The sequence below is a fragment of the Lupinus angustifolius genome, chromosome LG17, assembly GCF_001865875.1.
Source record: "Lupinus angustifolius cultivar Tanjil chromosome LG17, LupAngTanjil_v1.0, whole genome shotgun sequence".
Lineage (NCBI taxonomy): Eukaryota > Viridiplantae > Streptophyta > Magnoliopsida > Fabales > Fabaceae > Lupinus > Lupinus angustifolius.
In genome coordinates this window covers 2,573,561-2,594,590 of record NC_032025.1, presented here as the reverse complement: position 1 = coordinate 2,594,590, position 21,030 = coordinate 2,573,561, and the positions used below count along the sequence as shown (strand labels likewise).

General features: G+C 34.2%; 3 protein-coding genes across 3 annotated transcripts; all 3 read right to left on the bottom strand.

Moving 5' to 3' along the window:
• Nucleotides 1,872-3,617, bottom strand: LOC109331930 (protein PHLOEM PROTEIN 2-LIKE A10-like). The gene is made up of 2 exons (XM_019566732.1): nucleotides 3,459-3,617; nucleotides 1,872-3,361 (listed from the first exon to the last, which is right to left on the bottom strand). The coding sequence occupies exon 2, from the start codon at nucleotides 3,344-3,346 to the stop codon at nucleotides 2,093-2,095; it is 1,254 nt and encodes a 417-aa protein (XP_019422277.1). The 5' UTR covers nucleotides 3,347-3,361; nucleotides 3,459-3,617; the 3' UTR covers nucleotides 1,872-2,092.
• On the bottom strand, nucleotides 5,529-9,478 carry LOC109331663. Its single transcript, XM_019566309.1, has 3 exons — nucleotides 8,816-9,478; nucleotides 6,728-6,915; nucleotides 5,529-6,383 (listed from the first exon to the last, which is right to left on the bottom strand). The coding sequence occupies exons 1-3, from the start codon at nucleotides 9,417-9,419 to the stop codon at nucleotides 5,709-5,711; spliced, it is 1,467 nt and encodes a 488-aa protein (XP_019421854.1). The 5' UTR covers nucleotides 9,420-9,478; the 3' UTR covers nucleotides 5,529-5,708.
• Nucleotides 11,624-14,037, bottom strand: LOC109331872 (U-box domain-containing protein 30-like). Its single transcript, XM_019566637.1, has one exon. It carries the CDS (start codon nucleotides 13,589-13,591, stop codon nucleotides 12,239-12,241), a length of 1,353 nt encoding a protein of 450 aa, XP_019422182.1. The 5' UTR covers nucleotides 13,592-14,037; the 3' UTR covers nucleotides 11,624-12,238.

Below are 21,030 nucleotides of genomic sequence, written 5' to 3'. Positions count from 1 at the left end.
ATAAAACTCCCCCCATTGCCGAGTTAGGGGGGGTTAAATTTAAAAAAAAAATAAATATAGCTAAAACTCCCCCCCCCCCATTGCCGATTTAGGGGGGAGTAGAATAAAAAAAAATAGATTTATTTGAAATCGGCAATAGGGTTGCCGATTTAGGTGAAATCTACACCTTTTTCGTAATATTTTCAAAAGGTGCACCAAGACCGTAATTTTTCGGTCAAAGTGCACCAACTGAGTAAATTTTCCTTCTTTCTTTATTTCTTTATACTCTAAAAGTTATGTAAAATTGATTAAAACGGATGATAAGTGTTATGCTGTTTGACTGTTTGAAGTGTTACGTAGTTTCAACTTTCAAGTCTTTGGCTCACATGTTTGCATGTATTGTTGGAACATGGTTTGTTGAAAACTACGAGTGAGAATTTTTGGGTGTGAAATATTAAAAAAAACACAAGTCCTACATAGAAGAGTTTGAAAAAACAACTCTCAAAGTCCCCCCACATGGAAGAGTTTTGAAAAAATAAAAAATTAAGCTCCTAAGTCCCACTTGGTAGAAGAAATGAGGAACATGAGGTTTTCACCTTCATTTTAACTTGCACCAAGTTGAAGGTTTCCTTTCAACTTTTCTTTCTCCCCCCTAATATTCCGCCGACGCATTTCCGGCAAACTTCTCCCCCTTTCTTTCCGTCGTGGCACTTAAGAATTGGTACAGGTAGCCAAAGTGAGATTTCGAGTAACAACATGTATGATACTTCATAGTTAAATGCATAAAATCGCAACGAAGACATCTCAAATAGTCACTGCTTTGGAAAGAAACTGTGCTACCAAAATGGCATGGAAGACTAAAATCAATTTAACCTGCATATACATTGTTGCATTCTTTTATGTTTTTGTTCCTACTGTGTCCCATACATGTGTTCCTTCAAGCACATGCTCTATTCACGTCTGTTTTCCCTTTTGGCTCCAACTCAAATTTGTTTCAATTATAAGTAGCTTAATCAATTACAAGGGAAGATTTTGTAAATGTTTGAACCATTGTGTATCAGTTATTCAGTGTTGATTTTATTTGCAGGAAAAACAATATTTGGACCCCCATCCACTTCATGAGTATTCATATGTACAAATCCACTTCATGAGTATTCATATGTACAAGCGAACGAAGGAGAAGACTCAAGCTCAATTTCAGTACTTGTCTCATTATCTGGGTATTTGCAAGTATACCAAGCCTGATACATATAAATTCGTATTATACATGTGCAAGCTTGCTAACTACCTATTAAACATATTCGTATGTGCGATTCCCTCCACCAGAACCAGACATATATGACTGCTAAATAACAATAGGCAACTTGGGATGTTAGAGATCTGCACTAAAATTTTACAATATTGGCCAAATTATTTGCAATAACTTGGGGAACGAGCATAGTGTAGGTAAGTTTCAGTGAATTGCTAAAATGTCTAAATTTATACACGGGTCAAGAAGTATGTTCATTCCAATTCAGTGAAATGCCAGTAGCATTGGAAAGGTCATGTTGAGTTTAGTAACCCTATCCACAATGGGAACTATGGCAAAACTGAGTTAAGGATGCATGAGAAAATCTTAGTCATAGTCCACCTATCATTGAACAAAGTAGTTATATATGCAAATTGCAAAGAAAAAGGAAAAGGGAACTTCAAATGACAAAGTCAACATGTACACCTGATCAATAGATACAGATAGTGTATTTACAACAAGATTTCATTTCAAGAATGAGATAAATCAGTAATGATCAGTTGATCACACATAAAACAAATGAGACTCCTGGGATGGTGAATGCAGGGTTTTCTACAGGGGAGTTCTGGAAGGTGGCTGGTTTCATCATTGCTGAGAGAAGAAATGATTGAAGAAAGGTTATGTGTCTATGGTAACAGTAAATTCTTTAATACAAGTATTTTTTTAAGAGTCATTTACAAAACTTAAACATGTTTAATATAGCTTATCTATGTATCATATACATGTAATTATCTAGCTGCATGGCCAAAGAAGTGGCAGCCCGAGAAATTTTTCTAGTTCAGCTATTTAAGCATCTACTTGGTGAATGAAACTAGTCCTAACTACTTAAGCATTCACCAATGCCCAACCGTCTGAGCCACCCATTATGTGGAGGCACAATGAGAGACATATTGTGAAAACAACAGAGGATTTTGCCGCAGCATATCTCATAAGCTCAATTACTGCCTCATGAACAATATCAGCACATCTTTTGACAGAGGCACAAAATGTCTGAAAAATAAATTCCATGAATGATCTAACTGTCTCAAATGTCACCCTCCCAGTCATATCAAGAACAAGCCTTCTATTACTAGGAACAGCCAATGTAGATGAAACCTTACTGACCCAGCCACTGTCATTTTCGACATCAGAAACATATCCTGATTTTGATTCAACAGATCGTGATGTTTCTACTCCCGACTCTTCATTTCTGGCCGGTCTTTCTCCATTATCCAAACAAGAAGGTGAACTTGTTAACACTTTGTGGGATGTTTTGACCAGAGTGTCTATACCACCATTACAAACTGATACTAACACATCTCTCACTTGAGTCTCATGCTTTGGGTTAGTTAAACCAGAGAAGAAATCATCATAGGGGTTAATATGCATGGTCTTGTCAAGATAAAGAGCAACCGCAGTGCTCACAAACAATTGAACACAATTCCCAATTAGTTCACTGCATTTATCACTACAAACCACATCCACCCATGTCGGGTTAACATGATTTGAATTGGAGACAACATTTGTAACACAGGTGGCATTGCTTGAATTGGACTCTCCACTACATTGGCCATCTGAATAGAAAGCAAGAACCATGTTCCTAGCAAAGCTTCCAACAACTACAGAAGCAAAGCCTGACCCAGCTGCTGTAAACAGCTTGTCCACAACCATGTCCACAAAAGATGAACCAGCACCAGTTTGATCATTATCCGACCGGTTCACGGATTGATGATAACCACGCAAAACTCCTATAGTGACCGCAGAAGTGACACTGACCAAAGAATCTGAGAAATGTTGAGAGCGTGCTAATTTGGAAATTTGCTTCAAACTATTAGGGATTTCATCCAAATCAGATTGCAGAAAATCCTTCATGTCTCTCGAAACAACCCTAATGGTTTCTGCAGATTCCGAAACGGATTCTGCTACGGAAACAAATGCGCCAAGAATCTTAAAAAGCCTCTTTCGCTTACGCGCTATGGAAGGTGCGTGATAAACCCTATAAGCACTGTACCCGGTGAATCCAACAGCACATAGAATTAATATCAATTTCTTCCTTTTACGAGCATAACCTAAACCCTTTTCGACCAATTGCAGTTCCATTAACCTAAATTCTCACTGTGACAATCAAATTTATTGAAATTTATAGTTTTCCCAAAATAACTGAAACACGTGAAGCTGAAGCAAAATTAATGAGATAAATGCAAAGACGAACCTGAGATAAGGTTATGAGGTAAGAGAGTAAGGGTTGCGTTGGAGAAGGAGAAAGCTTAGTATTGGTGGAAAGTGGAAACAATAACTCCAATCATCATCGTCTTCATTTCAGAACTTTTGGATATTTAGCCGCCACGTCACACATACCAACTAACTCAACTACCTTTCTCTCACAATAGCCACAAAAAAGACTATGCTTTTTCATTGGATCAAATTCAACTGGCGCAGATTCAATCATTTTCTTTATTTTTTTATATTCATCTTCTTTATTTTTCATTATCCACCTCATTTTTCTTCTACAAATCTTCTCATCATACATGTTTATTTTGTATTGTACTTACCTTTATAACGCAAAATCGGCATAGTAAACAATGTATTTCGTTATTCTAATATTTTTATTATTTTATCGAACATAACCATAAGGTCACGTTTGAAAATAATAACTCGTGTGTGATTTTAAGTTCGAATATGTCTTTTTCATGTTTGTGTTTTTTTTCCTGAAAAAAATATGTGTGACTTAAGGTAATGTGTAAGATCAAATCTCATATGTGACCTTGGTTTTATTTTCTTTCTAATAAGATATACATTAGATCATTTCCGCATCAAATAAATTCCGAAAAGAAATACGATTAGAACAACATATATGGTCAAACATACAAAAAGCATATTTTGGTACAACAAAAAATAATAAAATTTGAAATCTTAAGAAGTGATTTAAATGAATACATGAGAGCTTCTATTCACCAATGTAAATCTGTCCAAGTAAAACATCAGGTTGGCTCGGAGTATCGCTCTTCTTTCATACAGGAGAGTTCACTTCCACTGTTAAACCAATATAATAACATGTGACACAAAAAATATAGAGCCTTAGAGGGCAACTTTGGCCCCATTAAATCCCGAGAAGCTCCATTCCATTTACCTCAACAATAGTCTCTACGAAATAGCCATGTATATAAGAAATTTAAATTTGCCTTTGCTCTCACTCCAACTACACAAGTTTTGACAATTCATTTTAAATATCAATTGCAATCTCTGCCCAGACCACACATCGCAACCATATCTAATTTAGTTGTGTGGAGAACTATCAACAAATGGGATTCAAATGAAGAATGATATATGTCTATCAACATGGGTTTTGTCATTGTAGAGAAGACCTGCACTCTGTTGTTACTTCTTAACACCATGATAATGGATTGTTGAGAACCTATTGTCAAAGATTATCAGTGATTTCAAATTTTGAGTCTTGTGACAAATTTGGATTAACTTTCTTGATTGATCTTGTTCAGTGACATAACACAACTTCCTTGAGCAGTCTTCTCTCATTAAAACCTTATTTTAAAACAAGTTCATCAAGCAGACATTTTGCTCCAGTTTCAAAATTGTTTTCAAAACAACGTTATCAAACGGATTTTGTTCTTGTTTTCTTGTGAAAAACTGTTTTTAAAATTTTCCACGAAACAGTTTGGAGAACAGGAAAACCAAAAGCAAACAAACAGCTCACTAATTTCAGGATGACTAATCCTTTAAATCCATCTCAAGTATGGTGTAAAGATACCCAATCCAGCATTTTAAATCAAGCTAGAACCCATAATCTGGATAATTACAGTGAATGAACAGTTATGCATGCCTTTTCTCATGGATCAAGTATATTTTATATTAAAATTAAAAGCTAACACCAATAAGGGTGTAGAGAGCAAGGCATTACAGGAGCAGAACTCTCCAGTTTACTTTCTCACTGTAGGTTTCTTAGTCTGAGAACTTCATAAAAGTTCTGACTATCAAAATTTAATCAAAGTCCAACAATTGGTAAGTTATAGGGCCTTAGAGTTTTGATCTTTAGTCACAATACCCGTGTTAGTGCCTTCAAATATGGTGACTTATGTTGTTTTTTAAAATGACTTATGTTCTTCAGTGATTAAAGTGACTAGGTGTGACGCTACTGATAAATGATAATTTTTTGCAAGGCTTCATTCAAGATCGTTTAAACACAAGTTCAGTCAATTTAAAGTATTAAAAATCTGAAGTAACTTTAAATCCCGAAATCAAATAAAAGATTGAGTGGGTACGGTGCAGTAATAACCAACACAGCACAATGCACCGTACAGACAGTAGACAGGTTTTCTGTACATAAATACAGTTTCCAGAGATTAATGATAGAGAACATAAATAATATTCAGATTCATATATTCACAAAATAGAAGAGAAACGTGGTAAAGACACACTTACATATAGGTCAGTTTCTATGGCATTATCACATTACATCAATGTCATCAACATTGAGCCAGTCATTAGAATCCTTGGTGTCAGAATTACGAGCACTTGAATGCTCAGAATCAGCATGTCTGCTCTCAACAGGTTTTACATCATTTGGTGGACTTCTACTTAACTGAACCCAATCTCGAGAGTCTTTTGTTGAAGAATCAGAACCTGATGTAGTTTTTTCATGACTTGTCGGCACATCATCGTCATCCACCTCAAGATCACTGAATGATACATCCTCATCATCACCAGTAGGAACTGAAGTTCCACCAGCACCAACCATTTCAGAAGTATCCTCTTTCAACCAATCATCAGCATCATCCTCATATGTTTCAAGACTTTCATGCAAAAATCTATTTGCTGAACCAGATGATGATTGTTCATCAGTTGCATTTTCTGGGGCAGCTTTAGCCACAGCGTTATCAAGAACGTGAGTTATTGTACTTTGAACGGGATGTTTCTCCATTTCAACATCAGAGACAACCATAGATGGGGCTGCTTCAATGGCAGAGGTCTGAAGAAGAGCTGATTCAAGTTGAGGACTGCTTGGCACAGAGAGATGTTGCTCTTCTTCATTTGAGAGTATATTGCCAGATAAGTCTGACCCTTTATTTTCCTTACTTCTTTTATCTAATGCCTGAGATAACATTGCTCTAGCTTCCACAATCTGCATACATAACATTAACCACTGATAATAAAGGCTAGTAGATTTTAATATCACATGTAATTGGTAGTTAGAAATCAATTCTAACAAGTGTATGAATATTTATTTGGTCATCCAAGCAAAGTTCAACAAGAGTCTCTTATGAATTACAAATACCAATTTATACTATACAAGAGTCTCTATTTTAATCATTAGTTCCACATTGTTAGAATAAAACAGTTAGAAACAAGTACATAACCTTGGTTACACATGAGGCATCAGCATTCGTTAGGGTGTCAAATTTCCAAAATAAATCCAACAAATAAACCAAAGAAAGAAACACGAATTCCAATTAAAATTAAACTCACTTGTGGGGTTGATAAAATATCAGCATCATTTTTGTTGAGTCTAGGGTGCAGGAGTACAAAGTAAATCTTCCAAAAGCAATCATCACTTATATATCCAGGGCAAAGTTCCATCCTAAGAGAAGCTAAACTTGGAACTAGACGTTCAACAGCTAGGGCGTGTTCTTGTTGTGGATCAGACAAATCAAAGTCTGTAGAAGGAAAATTTTAAGAGATGGTGAGATATCGGCACAAAACAATATAGAATACAAGGGTAAATATTTTAAGACTTATAAATAGTGCCTGTCAAGGAAAACATGAGACCTATACACCATAATTTTGTAAGTGATTTAAAGTTTAGCAGCAAACATTTAGGATAAACATCAAGAGGATAATGATCCTTCCACAGGTTCACCTACGGAAACATTTAGGTAAACCATCAAGAAGAAGTTATAATAAAACTCAACTATAAAGGAATAGGATAAAGTAATCAGTCCAGTCCAGATTGCCAGGTCTCATGGAGTAATGAATATTAGATATGGGAAATGAAGGAAAAAGTTATACATGCAATGCAACAGGGATATGGATTCAGCAACTTCATAATTGTTGATGGGGAAACGGATTCTAACTATGCATAGGGAAATCAACTCAATCTCTGGCAGTGGTGTGGAGCCAGATGGTAAGTTGGTAACTAAGAGAGAGCACATGTTGCCCTCGAATTCATTTAAAAATAATAATAATAACAATAACTACAACCATGGTTGTCGAACTCACAAGTTTACCTAAACATGGGGAGGTTAGGTAAACTCGACTCGTGAACTCATATGTTTACCCATTCAAAAAACATATACATTAACAATAACATATATAACATCCACACATAATAATAACCAAAAGAATAATATTTCATAATAAAATTCCACAATAAAGCAAACAAACATGAGCACCTTGAGTAGGATATAACTTAACCATAATATTAATCACACCCAGGAGCAATTTGGCCAAGAGATTCCTGGCCAAAGTTGCTTGTGACTATGACCGTTGCACGTAATCTGTAGTGCAATAGCCAAAGGATACCGAGATTAGCAAGTCAGCAATGAATTGAGCTTCAACTCAAGGAAGGTAGATGTTGGCAAAGGAGAGAGAAAAGGCTATGGCAGAGAGCTTCGAGACTTTCGGTTTATGGGAACCCTAATTTCATATTGGTCGAAATGGGTGTTTTTCACAATTAGTCATGAAACATCATTTTAGGTGATTTAGTCATGAAATAAAGTCATTTTGTGTGCTTAAAGAATGCAAATTGAGTGAGTGAGTGAATTTATAAACTCGGTGGTGAACTACCCAAGTTCATCCAAGTCCAAGTTTCCATGAGAGCTGACTCGATTCCGTCACCTAAAAGAATTACATTATCTCCTTTATATACTTCAAGCCAAAAACCTATTAACCTAATACTGTAATACACTATTTTCCCACTTTTTAATCAGCAACTAGAATATGCATCTAAGCTCCAACTCAACAGTTCACATTCTTTGTAGTCCTTTGCCATCGGAATTTGGACATTGGCCAGCCATGAGTAAGTTTCTGGAGAGCAGCGACAACAGCAAACCAGCACTGGCATGCAATTATGGAAGAGTTTCGTTTTTTCTTATTTCCGAATTGACCAAAAATTGATCTTGACCATAGTTATCTATCAATTTGTAAAAAAAATTGTAGTCTGAAATTTTGAAGTATGGAGCTGCTATTTTTACTTTAAGAAATAGTTGGACCTTTTTGATTTAGTATTGTTTTCCACCACTATAAGTAACATATTTGATTAACACAACTATTGCGAAATTGATATTTACAAATCTACAGTTGGTGTTCTCTTTGTATGCCTTTACTAATTGATTTCTATAATACTAAGCTCCGCCGAACCTCTGGGGACTGGCTCCAGATAGATAACATTCAGAATCACAGAAGATAATGCAGCAAATGAATGTATGTTTGTCTGCCATCACTGCTTAAATCATGTCAAAATTTCGATTAAAACAGAAATAGAATTTACTCAGATTCCGTAGCAATGCGAATAAGAGCTTCTATGAAATAAATTGAGAGTGGGAAAAAGGAATATACCATCAGAATCCGGATCAACAGGGTGAGGAAAATCCAACCAAGTCTCCGGATGCATCGCAATGTTTCCGGCAAAGGCAAGCACCTCCTCCGTCAATCCAACCACGCCGTCAAAACTGTCTCCCTCATCGGATCCAATTTGAAGGAAATTAGAAGCGAATTTTGTGAATTCCGATACAGTCTTATTACCAGAAAGCTTGGAGATCCCGCTCCTGAATCTCCCACTGATCTCCTCAAAATCGCTTCGAATTCCAGCAATTACGTCTTCATCGGTTGCTTTCGAATCAAAAGGTTCGAGAAGAGGATCGGAATCCAAATCAGAAGGTTGTGAGGGAGGATTCTGATCCGAATCGGAGGGAGGAGCAAGGAAAGAAGCGACACCCCATAATTGGCGGGAAATGGATTTGGAGAGTTCGGAGAGATCCTCTTTGACGCCACGCGCGGTGGGAGTAGATGTAGATGATGACGGTGATTGTGGATCGGGTTCTGATTCAGATTTGTTTTGAGGGAATTTTAGGTTATCGCTATTGTTGTGAATGTCTTCTTCTTCGTCTTCTTCATCGTCGAGTTTGAGTGAGTTTGCGATTGTTCTTGCTAACCACGACATTGTTGATTGATTTCGAAGCCCTCTCCCCAGATAAGAGGACCTTCCACCTACGACGCCGTTTTCGCGTCACTTAAACCATACTAATAAGTAATAACCTATTTCCATTTTTATATTTATATTAATAAGTACACAATATTAGTAATCATTAACAACAAATAAAGTAGACGATAGAGGAGCTGAGTTAATAATTTCTTAACTATACTATATAAGTAGTAGTATTTTAAAATCTAATTATGATTTGCAAATAAAAAAAACTTATTTCTTTTACAAACTATTGTTTGTAACTTAAATTCAATGGAGTTTTGAAAATATCAAATATACTATATAAGGATAATTTGATAATTTTATATTGAAGTGAGAAAGAATAAAAAGTATTAAATAAAGTATGTGATAATAGAGTATAGTTGACATTTTTGGAGGATATTTATATAAAAATGATAAATCATTCATTCTTTGCACTAGATCATATAAATCCAAAAGATAGAGTTATCAGATGAGAGTTATGGATTCATGAGCATAAAAGGGAACCGTGTGTTAAGTGCAATGATCATCCATGCTTGCTTTGTTTAGACTTGGAACATCAAATAAGGTTTGGAATAGAGAGTAGACAAAGGAAAAAGAAAAGGCTAGGATTCTCATTTCGTGAAATTAATTTTATAATTATTCAAGAAAACACTTTCCCAAATACTCTTTCACATGGACCTGTAGTTTTAGTGTTACCTCTAAATTGATTGATGAAAATTGTGACTCTTTTATGTTATATTATTCCCTTTAATTCTCCTTCTTCATTTACCCCTTTTTGCTCCTCCCTTCATCGTTTTCTTTATCTATTCTCTTTAGATGGTCACTGCCAATCCTATAATATGATATATCAATTTATACTATTTTAAAATTTTAAGAGATTAAGACCAATTATCTACAGAAACAGATAATATTAATGATAAGAATAAAAGTGACTAATCTAAACACAAATAATATCTCAACAATATAATAATACAGAATGTGATATATTGTCATATTAGTTTGACTTTATTGTACTTATTTAAATATTCAGTTCAAATACTAGGTTTATGTTTTCTGTAATAATTTAATCTCAATACTGACCACACATATCAAATCATAAAGCATAAATTTTGTGATGTTATATTGCATTCTGAGCCCAACACCATATCTGCTTTAAAGAGTTTCATCTCCCAGTCTAAACAGAGGACTACAACATAAATGTGGGTTACCCTTCTAAGGATTAACTTTTCAATGATCTAGGGTCCGGAATAATCGATCGGTCAAAATTTGATGATTATGATGCCAAGAATCCGTTCTCACAAAATCATTTTGATGGCAAGCAATGCATTCAGAAGATCATAGATATTTTTTTTGGTTTTTCGTAAACACCCACAGGTATAGGGGTTAACTCTCTCAGCGTTATTTTTTCATCCACAAGACTTGAACTAGAGACCTTATTAAAGGGAATCAAACATGTATCACTTGATATAACATCCGTTGGTAGAAGATCATAGATATGATGTTGGCCGACTTGTTTTTTCCGTTAACCAAATTCTATTATAGGCGAAATAATTAAGAAAGATTTTGATGAAACACTTTGTCACATGATTATATTATTTATGATAGAACATTACGATATGAGGATAGTGTTATTGTTTGTAGATATGAGGATATAAAAAAGGCTCCTAGTGTATTATATATAAATAGTCATCCATATATAACAAAACCACATTTTGACTCATTTACCAAAATTATCTTTTGAGCCAATGTAGCATTTTGTTTTTGGGGTGTGTGATAGCCTGCATAGTAGCACTATTTGCATACAGTTAGGAAATAGGCACAGCTGTTCTCTGATTTGTAGGGATTCCTGAAGCCAATTTGGAATTCAAAGTTCCTATTCAATGAAAGCTCTGACCTATCTTTTCTTTCTTTTCAAACCAGCCAGTGATTCAGTGAGTGGTAACATTGGGTCTTGGCCTCAAATCCTACCACAAAAGGATAAGAGGAAAGTATACATTTACCTGGATGTCTAGTCATTCATTAAACTTGAGCACATGTGGTGAAAATTTTCTTCTTTATGTTCTCTTCCCCTCATAGGTCATTTCAACATCATCAAATGGGCACACTTCAAAGATGAATAATTTATGTTAAAGGAAAAATAAGATTAATTATCACAATTTGAAGAATATATTCAGGATCACTGCTGAAAAATAAATTAAAAATGAAGCACTTGTTTCCATTGTACACATAAAAATTGAAGATCACAGGCTCTCCAGTCTCTACATGTTTGAGATCAAAAGCAAAATTCACAGCATTTTTAATGGAAAATTGGAGACCTATTAAAGATTCAAAGAGGAAGAAAATACAATAAAAGTGAACTGTGGAGCAAAGCAACTCCTGAACAATTACAATTGAAATTGCAAGCTCCAACTTGACAGTGTGATTGAAGTATCTTTATCCAACAATAGCATGACTTCAACGTCCATATACCCCCAAAGTATATTATAAAAAATTCTAGTATCTTCTTGATGGGGCTTATTGAAAAAACATTGAACAAAATGTAACCCACATAGGTAAACACAGTTATGCAAAAGGGTATGTCAATGTCCACTAATGATTCTTCTTGGTTCAAATCAATTGTTGGACTCAAAATACTGAAGGTAGTATATACAGTAGAGACTTGCACCTTAACCCCATGTCATGCCCTGGGGTTTATTTGAGTTCAGTGGCCTGAGAGAAGTGGATGATCTTGAGAATTCATTCTTGGCCCTCAAATTTACAAATTCTTGACACTGCCATCAGGTTCAAGTCCACAATCATTGGATGGTTCTGGTGAGCTTGCACTTGGAGATGAATATGGTGTCTGAATAATTTAAACTACACAGTTTCAAAAGCTCAGAAGACTGTTGTTTCAATACAGGATTGCAGCCACTTTGAATAACAAGGAGAAGTTTTGCAGCAAGCCCGGCATCCACGGCGATGGATGAGCACTCCTCAGGTGCAAGCTTGCACACAGACCACAGGATTGACAATGCATATTGGGTGCAGTTCTCTGAGATCCTCATCAACAATTTCACCATGATGGGTATGGTGTTAGAACAATCTTTCAAAGCAATTCGGCCTTCCGGTATAGAAGCCAATGCATCTAAAACACAAAGGGCTAATTCCAAACAATCAGGTTCCAAACCCGACAACAATTCAACCAATTGAGAAACAGCCCCAACGCTCACTAACAAATTCCTAACTTCATTATGCAAGGATATTGTTTTGAGAAGGCTTAATCCTGAACAGATTCCATTGCTTCTTCTCTTATCCTTCACAAGCCTCATCAACCCAACCAAGAGGCTATGGCTTGAGATAATCTCTAAACGAAAATCCTTATCGTCAATTAACGATTCCATCAATCGCGTGCAATTGATTTTAGTCTCAATTGAACCCTCATTCAATATATCAACCATTAATGAAATTTTAGCAGGCTGCATTAAATTCTTTTTGGATTCTGAATCAAGTGTCAAACTTACAAGAATACCAATAACTTCAGAACCAACAGCATGCGAAGTAAAAGGACCAAGTAATGAGGACATAATAGCTACTCCACCTTGATCAATCACGGTCTTACGGGCAGTGGAATGAGCAGACACAACTTGGTGAAGCTCCTTGAGTGCTTGAACTCTAGCTTGACCCTTAACCTTCTTCAGGGTTTCAAGAAGCTCTGAAGCTCTTCCTTGCACATCCTCTGATCTCTTCTTCATAAGCAAGTACTTCTGAGAGAACCAAGTATATATCAAACGGTAAAGGGTGGTGTTTGGAGTAATGGAATCATCCCAGAGTTCTTGCATAGTAGTGGGGCATGTAAAGTGTCCCAAACTGAACCATTTGAGAATGTTGGACCTTTCATAGGTTTGGCCAGTGCAAAGGGTCACTGGGTCTTGCATTGGTTCAAGAGAGATTGGGCAAATGAAGACAGTGGGGATTTCTGATAAGTCAAGCTCCTCAATCAATTTTCTCAGATCCAATTTGTCACAAACCCCAGTTCCTAGAAGAACACCATCAACACCACCCAAAACACCATCTTTGACTGCAGTATCCAGATCTAGAATCTGGCCATCACCACCACCCTCAAAACCAACAACAACCATGTCCCGCTTACAAGGCTGATACATGGGCATTTTGGAAACCCTTTTGAGAGAAAAACAAGAAAAATACCAACTTGGGAAAATGCAAAGCAGAGAGTGAAAAGGGTGGAAGGGAACCTAAAAACCACAAAAATCACAAGAATGACAAGCACTCTTCAAAGGACATTACACATGAGGCGTGTGAAAATGGGGGATAGAGAGTGAGTGAAAAAAATTACAAATAATAATACCCCTTTATCTGATCTGTTTTGTATGGTCAAAATAAAAAATAATAATGAGTATCATATCTCACATCATGAACATATAATCAAGGTTGTTTGAGATAATGAAAAAAGGTGGGTGGGTTAACTGAAAAAGAGAATCTAAAGCAATCAAAAGACCAAACAGTGAATTGCAGAAGAGTAGTACCCTTCAACTAAGAACAAATAAAATGAAATATGTCACAATTGAAAGAAAGATAGAGTGAAATGGGAGAGAAAGAAATACTAATTGAGATAGATAGATAGATAAATCAGTTAAAATAAAATAAGAGTTTTGAAGCGCACATTAACCCATCCCTTTTGGGGTGTAATTTCATTTCATTTCATTCCTTGTCATGATAAGCATAATAATTATGAACTAAACAGATTAATTAATTTTAATTTTTCAAGAAAAAAATGTTGACTGGGAAAGTGCGGGTTGTAGCCGGTCAAAGAGGTTCTCGACTCTCGCACCACACGTGCAGTCATGTACTCTGTCGCAATGAACTCACTTTCTTCCTTTATTAATCAACTGCTACTTTATCATAATAATCGTAGTATATGACTATATACCACTCTTCTAAATTTAAATTACACTAAAATCCTATGTACCAAAATAAAATTACAATAATGTCCCTTTTAATGTTTATTTTGGATTTCGTTATCCTTAAACAAAACCCTTGAAAGTCATTTCCCTTTCTTCTTTTCCTTAATTTTGATATTTTATGGCGTTCTAAGAATCAGTGACATTATTATCCATTTCCAGCACTTTCATTCATTTCCTTTGACTGCTATCTAACAAGGAGTTCGTGTTCTTTTTGCGTGTGGACTATAAATGAACTTTTCAATGCAATTAGATGAAGACACAATTCAAAATGATTGTAAGTTATACTCCTTATGAACTTAAAAATATATACACAATCACTACATCATCTAATATTTATGTACCAAATTTATAACTCATCGAAATATTTTTTTAAAAATCATAATTTTAGTTAACATTATTTAGTAACTATATATTTCAAATTTAAAAATATTACCATATCTAATTAAATAATCAAGAAAGAATATTTTATCACTATTAAATGTCACAAACAAGTTAAAAATATCATTAAATAACATATATATTATGTTTTAGTTGCAACACAAATAATGCATATAAGTTAAAATCTAATTAAACAACAAAAGTTTAGTTATAATATAGGTTAACAAATTACAAATAAGTTAAAGGTTTTTTTTTTTCATCTCAAAACGACATTGTTTTGATTGTTTTTTTTAATATATTTTTTGATTGATTCGGATAGTCCAACCAGTTTGGTTATCTGAGTCACCTGTTTTAGACTTAAATTGATTGAGTCGAACTGAATCAATCTGATTTTGATGTAAAATGTGTTAGATGAGAGACTCATATCAATCAGATATCCCGTTTATGGTTTAATTGGTCAGATTGGCCTTGGCCTGAGGCAAGTTTACTAACTATGCAAATGAAGAGGATAGCTATTGTGGTTTCAACTCAAACACATACGCTTAGATATCTAGCTTAACATGCAAAAGTTAGTCCGAGAGAGTAAAACTTAGAACAAATAGCTTCTTTTTACCACAAATGTTAAATGATATAAATATAAAAAGATTAAAAACTCCAATTTTTTACGAAAATTATTTATAACAATCTCTTTCTTTATATAATAAATAGTGACTTTCTTGAGTTGCAGGGTTAAAAATGATTTGTGCTTTCAAAAGAATGCTAAAATTCAAATATTCAAAAAATTAATTGATGTAAGGACTTGTAATCGGATTAATTTTATCACAATGCGTATATAAAGGATAAGCTAGTCTTTGGAGTATTAGAGTATCACAAAAGTCCAAGGAAAACCCCACGGGGGACGAATCAATAACTGGTGCACCTTACGAGGGTTCAATGTTTATAATAAATAAAATAAAAAACCCTCTGTAGCAACAAATAACAGTAGCTTATGTGGTTCAATGGCATTTCACGTTTAACCAAATTGAATATATCCTAGATGCTTTTCTCAAGGAAAAAATAATAACCATACTATCAAAATGAGACAATATATTTTTTCCCAAAAAACATATAATTTCATATGCTATCATTTGTTATTAATTAAAAAAATAATTAATTATTAATTTTTTAACTTATATATATATTTCAATCAAATATAAATAAGTGATACATAAAGTGACAAGTGATGTGTTAGCTACTAAAAAGGGTACCTTTTATATTTTAGGTAAAAATGACAGCAAAGCCATGGACCGTGACAGTGTTTGCTTTGACTATACGCATTGGTTTTGCTTATCCATCCACTGTTTGCTTTGACTGCTTTTCCCATTGTGATTTGTGAATGCCCACTCCTCTACTTCACAATCTTTCTCTGCCTTTCCTCTAACCCAATTGGATACTGCCACGTCACTCTGCCAATTCTGTCTCCATCCACACCCTTCTGTGTCTAACCTCGTTACATTTTACTCATTTAATAATCCCTTAAATATACTTTCTTTTTTCATCATTATACTTACTAGTTAGTAGTTACTACCACAGATCACTCATCGGTTTAGGCAGGAAGACCAGATTTTGACCCACATTACATTCTTGTTTGTTTTTTGGTTTTCATGTACCCTTATTTTAATTCTATTTGGTTTTTAAGATGGTTAGAAATGAATGTATATCTTATGTCCCAAGAAATATATCATTCCATGCATTACTATATGTGATTTGTCTAAAAAATTGGATGGGTTGGATAGTTTAAGTTTAAAGTATATATATGTTGTCTCATAATTTATGTTACTATATATATCATCAACATATGATTGAGTGAAAAAATATATTGGAATTAAAAATTAATAATTAACTATTTTTCTAACTAATTATAGCTGATGACAGATACTTTAAAACAATTTGTGGGATAACATGTGCTTTCGTTTAAGTTTAGTTTGATGGGTAAAGCTGCTGTTTAATATTACGTTACAAGTTGGATCCATTTCTTAATTAATTGAATTTGAATATATGTGTAGATGGCACCTTTGGAGTGTTATTTGTCCAGACCAGATGGATCTTTATAAGTTGGGTTCAATTCTTTACTCTATAGTTGGTTGGGACTTGGAGGGACAGACATTTTTTTATTATCAATTGTGAGTGGTCTTAGATCTAGAGGAGAGGAAAGCTTGGAGTTGTGAAAGCAATTTCAATTTTAAAATCTAAGGACATAGAAATGGACCGAATCTATTTATTGGAGGTTCAACTTTCAGACACTGTGTGAATCACATGATCATGGACGATAATATTTGTTTATATATACGATGTCACATGATCCACTTAGCCACACATTCACAAGTCATTAAGCGATTCAGCATTCAAAACTTTTGAGATTAAATGTACACACCCATTCCATGTTGCTTTTACCTTGGATAATTTTTTTAGGGTCGCATATTCTTTTCACCTCGCTATGGGTGCTTAATTTTCATGACTTGTTCCAACAGTATTTTGTTTATAATATATCTATAATATACTGATAATGTTTAAATTTTTAAACTGACAATATATAAATATTACATGTTTCACGTAACTCTTTTTAACACACGAGTTTGTTGTATAAATATTACACTTCCTAGTCCTAAGAGGAAACAAATAATTGTACTCCCAAACCCACCTTGCAATGTCGAAAAGGCCTAAAGAGCAATTATAATTAAATAATTGAGAGAATAAGTAAGATGTCAGCGAGTAGTGTTTGGCGTTTACCACAGATCACAGACACTCCAGCGCTATGTCTAATGTCTACATCATTCTTAATTCCTTATCAATGCTTTAGACAACTATTCGTTATCAATTTTAAGTTTTAAAACATCAGATATCATTTTATTTAGTCTATGCTGTTTTGCTAGGCTTTGTCTTTGTTTTATTATGTATTGTGATATAAATAGGACATCTATCTTGTACTCAAATCATCAATACATTTTTTATTTTTCCCTTAATGCTTTGTTTGGATAATGAGTAGAAAATAAGAGAGGAGAGATGTAAGAAAGAGAGATGAGAGAAAGAGATATACGAGAAATAAAATAGATTTTTATGTTGTTTGGTATGAAAGAAATATAAAAGAAAGAGAAGAGAAAAAAGTAGATATAAATGTTTGAATGACAAAAATATCCTACAATAAAAAAAATTTGAAAAAATATCTTATTATTAATTAAAAATTATAATTTTAAAATTTACTACAATATTATTATAATTTCAAATTTTAGTTTTTAACATTATTAATTATGAAGTAAGAAAATGTAAATGAAAAATAATTATGAAAATTTTATATAAATAAACAATGATATAATATTGAGTAATGAAAATGGTTTTTTAGTCATTTTATCACTTTTCTCACGGTATATAGAGAGAAAGTTTTTTGTGGATCCATCACTTTTTACTTCTCTCCTTCCTTTTTCTTTTCAAACCAAACATGAGAGAAATTCTTTATTTTTCTTCAAACTCTCTTCCCTGTTTCTTTCCTTTTTCTCCTCCACCAAAGAGAGGCTTAATCTTTCTCCTTTTAGCTCCCTTGTTCCCTTTCACTTTCCCCTTATTTCTATCAAGTCACAATAGACCAAATGAAGTTTTTATTGCTTACCTCCCATGATGATTATAAGTGTATATATAATGCCTATGGTTCATAAACATCCCCTACTATAATCACAATTTCACATCAGTCAGATACAAATTGAAACATATTTACCATCTGTACAAGACAACAATGCAATTGTGTCCAAGCAACTTAAATTCAAAGCATCACATCACATAATCATGGATTACAGCAAATACTCACAGAACAACCTCAAAAATATTTTTGAATCCTTCACAAAATTCAACCCCAAAATAAAAATGCAATAAACTAAGCATAATGATGAGTAAAAACCTCAATCCAAAACCATGAGTACCAGACCCCAAACCAATTTCATGAACAGGTAGATGTCAAAACTCATAAAACAAGTACATACCACATGAGACACTGCAAGATTATCTCAATTAAACAGAAAAACAGCACAATGAACCCCATGGTTTCCCATTTATACACAAAATCAACATAATCCCATATAATTTCAAATTACAAGAGTTTAAACCCTAGCCCAGTAACCACGTGGCAATAATAATCCAACAAGGAACAAAAACACTGATGAAAAAGAAGCAAAATTAATTAAAGCAGAATTACCTGGTGCAATCATAGAGACAAAAAAACAATGTTGAGAAGGACTTAACACAACAATGAACAATTATAGAATGAGATTACATAGGAATGAGGAGTGAGATACTATGGATGGAAAATTAGACTTAACAGTCTCAGAGGTACTATATTATTATGATTCCCTAATCTTTGTGATAAGTAGGAACGTTAACAGCGTTACTTGGTCCTTTTTTGTTTGATCTTCCCCCACTAACTTTAAGAAAGTTGACTACACATTCCAATTCCCAACCTCATTCATTTTTCTTGTTTGATTCCTTTACTAGGTAGATACCTCTGATTGCTTCATCGAGCATTGTCTTTGTGATGCTCAAAACAAAACAAAACAAATGGCTGAGTCTGAGAGAAGGGACAGAGACACGCAACAAGTAGTGTCCTTCCCTAGTTCTTCCTTTCACCTAACACGTTAATTTTTGTAGTGCCCACATCTACCACGTAAAACAGAACAAGTACCTCAATAATTCTGAGGCTCAAATAAATTATTATTATGTTTTATTATATTGTATTTGAAGGCTTTGAAGCCCTTATATTATTCTCTCTCTGTCTCTATCTAACGCCACCGTTTCGCCGCATAATTCACAGTTTGCTAGTGGCACTTCATGATTTGCTATCTAAAATGCTAAAAATGTCGCTTTCTTAGAAGGAAAATCTCTCACTCTATATCTCTTGTTGAGTTAGAACAGAAAGAAAACAGAGAGAGAGAGAGAAAGTACAAGCACATGGCTGCTACTAGTTCAAACCCACCAGTGTCTCTACAAACCCAAGAAAAAACTTGGCTTTCACGTATACCCAGTTCTCACAAGCTCTTAAATTATGGTACAAGATTGAAAAATAGAAGGCTCGGTTGTGGTTGTGGTTTCAGGTTAGAAGGAAGTAGAAAGAGAGAGTTTTTTGTGAGAGGGTGTTGGTGTGGCCCTGATGACTACGGTGTGACAGAGGAGGATCAAGAGTTTGTGAAGGTTCTTTCAGAAGCACAACCTTATATTGCTGTACATAGGGATAGAGTATTTGTTTTGGTCATTTCTGCAGAAATTGTTGCTAGTCCTTGCTTGGATCTCATTCTCAAGGTACCACCTTTCTTTTTTCTCTCCCTCTCTCATACATGGACTTTTTAATGGTGATCATGTTTTAATAACTTCAACTTACTCAGTATATATAATTTACCATATTTTCAATAGTGAATGAGTTGATTATTGATATAACAGTATCTTTTGTCACATTCAGTATGTCCTGGTAATAGCCAATATCACTTGTAATGGATATTTTTAATAAAAATACATTACTTTATATTAATTATTAACCTAATAATTACAGTGGGACATGGAGTAAGAATTAGTTTGCCAGTTGAAGGTTTAAGAAGAGAAGAGAGATAACAAAATGGCTGCTACAATGGAATATACTTGTGACATTATCAATTTCTTTCACACTCTTCAATTCCTCTAAAGTTATCTAGTAAACTCTATGATTTCTTATAAATAAGCTAGGGATATTTCTGCAAGATAATTGTACATTTCTAATACTTATTTTGTTGACATTGTTACATGGTAGCAAAACAAGAGAAGAAATAACCACCAAGACATTGGTTAGTGATGTAAGGTCATATTAGATCCTTATCACGACCAAACGGTTAAATATTCGATTCCTACAAGTGACACTTGTTGAGAGAAATAGATATGCATACAACCCAAAAGAGATTATATCTTTATCCATACAGTGAGTAAGTACACTTGGCAGTAAGAAAAAACAACTGGAGAAATAAAGAGACTAATTGAAAACTTGAAATATAAGTCAATGAGAAAACACAAGTTACAAATGGGTAGGTTTAAGAATCTGCATCGTCTCAATAACAGGATGGTGAATTTCAACTAACAAAATTATAAAAGACAAGTACCACCATTCTCTCTAGAATAAAAAATCTTCCATGCACAATATCAATATTTTATAACAACCAATTCATTAAGATATAAATATAGAAATTTCTGTTGATAACTCTCCG